This window comes from Alligator sinensis, unplaced genomic scaffold (assembly GCF_000455745.1).
Source record: "Alligator sinensis unplaced genomic scaffold, ASM45574v1 scaffold264_1, whole genome shotgun sequence".
Lineage (NCBI taxonomy): Eukaryota > Metazoa > Chordata > Crocodylia > Alligatoridae > Alligator > Alligator sinensis.
Window position 1 is genome coordinate 1,382,994 of NW_005841831.1, and position 6,840 is coordinate 1,389,833.

The 6,840-nt window shown below is 43.0% G+C and overlaps 1 protein-coding gene across 1 annotated transcript in view; it reads left to right on the top strand.

Annotated features, from left to right (window-relative positions):
• ANTXRL (ANTXR like) overlaps positions 1-6,840 on the top strand; it is a 93,734-nt gene that overhangs the window by 55,045 nt on the left and 31,849 nt on the right. Inside the window, exons 14-15 of the mRNA XM_025214827.1 lie at positions 3,308-3,403; positions 4,633-4,671. Coding sequence (XP_025070612.1) covers positions 3,308-3,403; positions 4,633-4,671 — 135 coding nt within the window. The remainder of the gene's footprint in view (positions 1-3,307; positions 3,404-4,632; positions 4,672-6,840) is intronic.

A 6,840-nucleotide genomic window follows, 5' to 3' on the forward strand; every position in this document is an offset into this window, starting at 1 on the left:
GATCTCATGTCAGGAGGACTGGCCAGCCCAAAGAAGAAGGACAGTGATTAGCAGTTAAAGCTGATATTTCACAGAAGTTTAATCCTAGAAACAAAACTAAGCAGCTCATTAATAGACAAGCAATCTCCTCGCTACAACTCATGTGAAAGGACAGTCCACATCCCATGCTAGTGTAAATCAGTGAAGATCAACAGAGTTACCTCCACTGACACCAGCTAAGGATTCAGCCCCAGGTGTTTTATGCTACAGGAAGGTTATCTAAGCAATTGGATACTAGGCATTTTATATCAGAGTAGTGGACCTAGACCCAGATTTGGTCACTGCTGTGAGAATCTGGAGGTTATTTCATGGCTCATTCCAACACCAGCATCCTCCTCGGTGTTCATTGGGTCCCCGTTTGGCAGTCTCAGTGTAGAAGTGATAAAAAGTGGGACAAAGACAATGACTGAAAGTTGGGAGTCTACATCTGCTCAGTAGAGGTGTCTTGATGTTTTCAGCCACCAGTCTGGAGTCATTTACCCCAGAGCTATGGAAAGTCATAGTGTTAAATTACTCAGAATTTATCATAGACATTTTAGTCATTTTACCTGATTTCACAACTACCTCCAAATTTTGCATTTTACATGAACTCAAGTAGAGGGAGATTTCACACACAGGAGACAAGACGTTTTCACATTTTATCCCCACGTCACCTTCAAAATAATCTCGTAATCACAATCTCTCACAAAGGCAGGTCTAGTTTTGAGTTCACAGTGAAACACAACTGTTAACCCATTGTTGTGCATTTAGTTACCAATGCTTCATACAGTTTGAAGGGAAACTGCACTCTAAGCCATAAAGAAGATCCCTCCCTGTTAGAGCTTAGATGGAGGAGGCTCGGATCACCACTGGCTAGGGCTAAACAGAAGACTGAGATCTCAAAGGTTGTTAGTCTGGCACTTTGCATCAGCACTGCCTTCACTGGTAGCTTTAAAACAAACAAGACAAAGGGACCTGATGCTCAGCTGGTGTAAATTAGCCTTTCTCCACTGAAATCAAATTCTATCAGCTGAAGATCTGGCCCACTTTTTCCAAATAAAATTTCTGGCTTGTCCAGAATTGCATGCATTTAATTCTCTCTTTATCATTTTAGAGACTCCCTGCATTTCCTTTTCTCTTTCGTCTCCTTTTCTGTGAATGGCAATCACCTGGCCTCATCAGCCCTTGCTCTGGGTTGGCTCTTCTGTCCTGTCCTTTTCTTAACAGTAAGTGCCTTCTCTTTACTTGCTCCCTGAGTCTTCAGCTCCTGTGAGACCCCCTGCACTAGTTCTTGCTTTGTTGCATGAAGTCTCCTATTTTCTTTTCAAGTCCTATTTCACTACAGTGTTTTATGTATTGTATCTTTGAAAGGAAACTTTATTTGCTTTTTTTCCAGCAGCTCCTAGCAAGTGTATTAATATTTTATACATAAGCATTTAGGATGGGAAATCAGGATTTCTGGGGACAAAACATACATTAACAGGAGCTCATGGCTGTGTATGTGTGTGTGACCAGTGTAGTGTATTGACTGCTCCACTTTTTTTTAGTGCTGGAAAAAATTCTACATTTTTGCCCAAGTAAAGGCTGAATAAAATGTGAACCAACTAGGTCCCTTGGGTAGTCGCTTAAGAAAGACCCGAATAATACCTTTAAAACAGGACCTCAGTATCTGTGCCCGAGTTTATGTAACTTTGACTAACTTTTAGTTATTTTGCCTCTTCTCCATCTGATGGAAAAACAAATACAATTGTGGAGAAATAAATACAACTCACCTCAGACAATAAAGAAAATTCCTGTTATAGAATAGGTTAGATGTTAATTTGTACGTTCTAATCACATAAATTTGACATATGGATTGTAGATTTAACTAAGGAAATCTCATGGATTTTATTATTCAACAACTTCCTACCTCCTTTCCCATCCAACCTACTGTCCATCCATGCTCTCTGAGCTGTACTCTACCTGCTCACAGCTCCCATTCCAGCCCACTTCTAGTCTGCCCAGCCTCTCTTCCAACATATCTCTAGTCCCTCTTAACCATTTATCACCTACTCTTGGCCCTTTCTCTGTTTTGCTATAGGATTTTGCATCTTCTCAGTTGATCCTGTTTCAGTGACAATAACCTGAGAAAAACCTTCCATTAAACTTAGGAAACCTAATCTAATATCATGGGCACTGAAGATGTTTCCATTAGCACAGGAAAAGGGATCACTAAGGCAGCCAAGCTAAAGTGCTGCCCCTAGCTCTTAACATCATACACAGGCCCATGTAAATGATAGGTCCCCGGCTGCAACATCCCATCCTGTCATGGGAATTAGTTGCTATTTAAAAATCCCTGAGTTCATAGAAGACATTGTAAAGTGCTGGAAACAGGTGCAGGCAGTATATAAGGGCCGGTGTGATTAGGTATTGGCTAGTGCTTTATTAAGGCTATCTGTAAAGTGATATGGAGATCCATCATGACTTGTGAGCTTACTTAAATGAAGTGGAACAAATACTTTTGGGTGTGGGTAAGACCATGAAGATTAATTTAGTAAAGCTAAATTTTTGGAAGGGCTCCAAACTCAGGGGTAGATTTTTCCAAATAGCTCAGGTCCTTTTTAGAGTCCAAAATAAAGGGTTGAGTTATCAGAACTCTGTTCTTGAGTGATTGGCTGCTTTGAAAGTCCGATTAGAAGCGTCACAGTGAGACGTACTGCATGCTAGTCTCCTTTAGAAAACGTGGCCCTCATTGGCATGCGGACAGCTTGAAAAGCCTAAATGGTCCTAAATGCCTAGTAGACTACAATGCTGTCTACGCAAGGAAACAGACTGGAAGCAAGACACAAGGATATCTGAGTTGCTTACACATTCTTTGTTCCAAATATGCGGTTTGCTCCTAATTTACTTCCACCCCTTCAATGAGAGACTAGTCTGCATACATGAATAGCTAGGATTCTGCAGTCTGAAGTCACGACAAATGTCACACTGAAAGCACTGGGGAGTCTCACCCACACTTCTCGGCCTCCATTTAAGAAAGTACTTCAAGCACTTGTTTAAATTCCATTGACTTTTGGTTCATAACTGTCTTTCATGAACAGGGGTGCTCCCCTGAAGCAGGGCTTTAAAGATTAACTAGTCTTACTGAATACAGTGCCAATGAGAACAGTGACTGATTGTATATTCTTTATGTAAACCGACTAAAAATCCATAGCGCATAAAAGGTGACTTGTTTTTCCATGTCTAAGACCTCAACCTGCTGCACTTGTAACACATTAATGTAATGTGGCAATCACCATCTTGTTTTCAGCTGAGTGGGACAATCCTTTTCATCGCACTCTTAATTCTGTTTCTGTTACTGGCACTGGCTCTCCTGTGGTGGTTCTGGCCTCTGTGCTGCACAGTGGTAAGTGTGGACTTTGTTTTATCGTCTCTTTGCCAGAGGCTGGAGTTAAAAACCTGGAGGGGTGCACAGTAGACAGTGACCAAAGCAAATGAGCATCTTTATTTCTTTAGGGGAAAAAAGTGAACATGTTTGGAAAGCCTTTATTCGTGCATGAAACATGCACCTGTCCCATTGACTTAAGTACATGCTTAAAGGTAAAAAGGAGATTAAATATTCTGCTGATTCAGGTCCAAGTGAGACAGCATTAGCATCATTAGAACATGGAACCTGGAACCACTTTACTACTGACTTTGAGTAAGTCAGTTCACATATGTGGCCCTGTGCCAGGGTTAATTACGTCAACTGGAGTACAGCCAGTTGGCCCATTTGCAGGAGCACTAAAGAAGCTGTGCTACTCCTGGTTTAGGATGAAGTGTCCATGGATTTTAATTGTTTGTTCTAGCAGAGTGCTGCTGAGCGTGGTAAGGGAGTGATATAGTTAGATTCTAAGTGCCTGAATCATGTCTGACAATACGATGTATTTATCTATGGCCATGTCTACATGAGACACTGACTATGCAGTAGCCTAAGACTAGTGACAGTAGCGTCATGTGGCAGCAACCATGATGCGATACTACTGCACAGTTGCCTCAGGCGACTGTACAGTCAGCAGGGCAAAAAAGCCATTCATTGACATTACTGCACAGTAACTTGGGTTACTGCGCAGTCATTTAGTACTTGTTTATACAAGTATTTAACGACTGCGCAGTCAGCATCTCATGTCGATGTGGCCTATGTCACTTACGCTTTGAAACATTGAATAGACCAATGCCTACATGCCATATAAAATGGATTATTATGGGTGCATCATTATTTTATTTTGGAAACTCTCATTTGTCAGGACTATGGGAATCAACTCCCCTGTACAGTTCAGGGAAATTTTTGAGCATATAAAATATGAACCCATGTTTTTTGGTGATTTAGCATGTGACCATGAATAAACAGCTGATTCACTGGGGCAGGCTTGGCCACCTCTCACCTGCACCAGTTTGACATTTGATGAAAATGAATGAGACTAATTCACAAAATCATAGAAAAGTAGGGCCAAGTGGGAAAGGATAGATACTGAGCAAAAAAGTGGGACTTGCCTATAATGTGAGGTCCAAACAGAGCCCAGGGGATAAGCACACTGACAGATGTATGAAACCTGCTTCTAACTCAGATTCTTTCCCATCATATCCATATCATAGGTCATCAAGGAGCCTCCTCCACCACCACCCCCTGAGCCAGTAAGTATAGTCCTTTTCATATAATTATACTGTCTGTAATTATACTGTCCGCAGCCATTGCAATGTATGACACTGACTTAGATCTTCAGATCCATTATACATGTCAAATGACACCTCTGAGGCCAAGAGAGAGTCTGCTGGGCCAAGACAACATCTCTGCCTTCAGGCCCCTGTACATACACAGGGACATAGAAGAAATTCTATAGGACCATTGTTTTAATAGGACCTACAATATTTTGTTCTGTGCTGCTCCACAAGAAGCACATACTAATGAAAATCTCTGGTTGATGTTGTAGGTCTTGCTCAGGTAAAACTTACTGTTTTCTGTGGGAATTCAAACCGAGTAAGGTTTAAGGTGCCTTATTGTACTGAGAGTTAAGGACCTGACTTCAAACCAAAGGCTGCACAGCAGAGCCACAACAAGTTATATGCTCTTAGTCTATTTAAATTTTAAGCCCTCTGGGACAGGGTTGTGTCTTACTGAATGCATCTACAAACCTTAGCACAATGAGACCTTGGCCTCAGCCGAGACTTCTCTGTGTTACTCTAATATAAATGACATTAAAAACAGGAAATCTCTAGTATAGAGCCCTGACTATTCCCATTCCTTACATACAGGCAGAGTTAATCCATGGAAAAATACTTGCATAAACCCACATAAGAAGGTTACAGTTTGCTAACTTACTGTAACTTGGCATCTGGCTGAGGAAGGAACCACAGCTGCTGTTTTGTGGTTGCTAGAGGCTACCATTACTGTCTCCAGGATCCTGTTATTTGTCCTGGGTAGCAATACTGTGGCAATTTAACTCTGAAATATGCATCAACATCTTAGTTGTTTAAGGCAATTAGCATTATTATGAAGCATGAGATTTCAGTGTCTCCACATTCTGCACAGGTTTCAAAGTGAGCCATTTTAAGATTCCTCTGAATTTTGAAATATGCAACTCAACTCACAGACTATACATCAAATTCTATTCCATCTGTTAGGCACCTAAGCAGACTGTGGCACCTAAATGTGATTCTGTTCTACTCTGTTCAAGTTCGTTAAAAATCCATTAATTTATCTACTTTTACAACACATTGGGCACATCTACACATGGCTGTATGGCACCGTTGTTACTGCGCTGTGCCGGTCATGCATAGGTTTTTTTTGCCACTATGTCACTGTAGCAATGCGTTATAAGATTCTTGATTGCCAATTCTACATCGCTGTAGCGTGTTTCTGTGGTGACACAGCATCTTGTGTAGACATGCCCACTGTCACCTTAGCCTTAAAATTAAGTCACAAAAAGCAGCAAGAAGGAAAAGGACCCACCCACCTCTTGTGGGTTTCAAGGACTTGAGCAGTGTGAAGCAGCATCACAGTTAGGCACCTAATAGGTGGAGTCAAATCTGGTCCTGCTTAAATAGCATTTACATTTCCAGAAATAACATTAGATGCAAATGCTAATTATTCATTTGCTGGGTTTTTTCATCTTTGTCCATTTGCTGGGTTTCGCCATCTTTGGCTATCTAATCTTTCTCTGGATGGACTTTCTATAGGACATATCAACAGATTATTTAAGTACTTTGGCTTGAACTTCTACCGATATACTGTATTTTCACGCATATAGCCCACCCTTGGGTATAAGCCACACCCACGTATAACCCGCGGAAAATTGTATTTTTGTAAATTAGTCCATATATATGCCGCACCTGTGTATTCCCTGCAGCAGCGTATACACGGGGAGGCGGCTCAGCCCGGCCCGCCCCGGCCCCTGCGGTGGCGGCGGTGCAGCCCGGCCTGCCCAGGCCCAGCGGGAAGGCGGCGCAGCCCACCCCGGCCCCCGTAGCAGCGGCAGCACAGCCTGGCTCACCCCGGCCCTCGTGGCCATGGTGGTGCAGCCCGGCCTGCCTGGGCCCAGCAGGGAGACGGCACTGCCCAGGCCAGCCCTGACCCCCATGGCAGCAGCGGTGCAGCCTGGCCCCGGCCCCTGCGGCAGCGGCGGCGCAGCCCAGCCTGCCCGGGCCCAGCAGGGAAATGAAGTCCGTCGATAGACACGGACTTCATTTCATTTGCTGATGACACTAAGAAGTGGGGCAAGGTGGACACACTGGAAGGGAGAGAGAGGCTGCAACTAGATTTAGACAGATTACAAAAGTGGGCAGATGAGACTAGGGTGGGGGTCA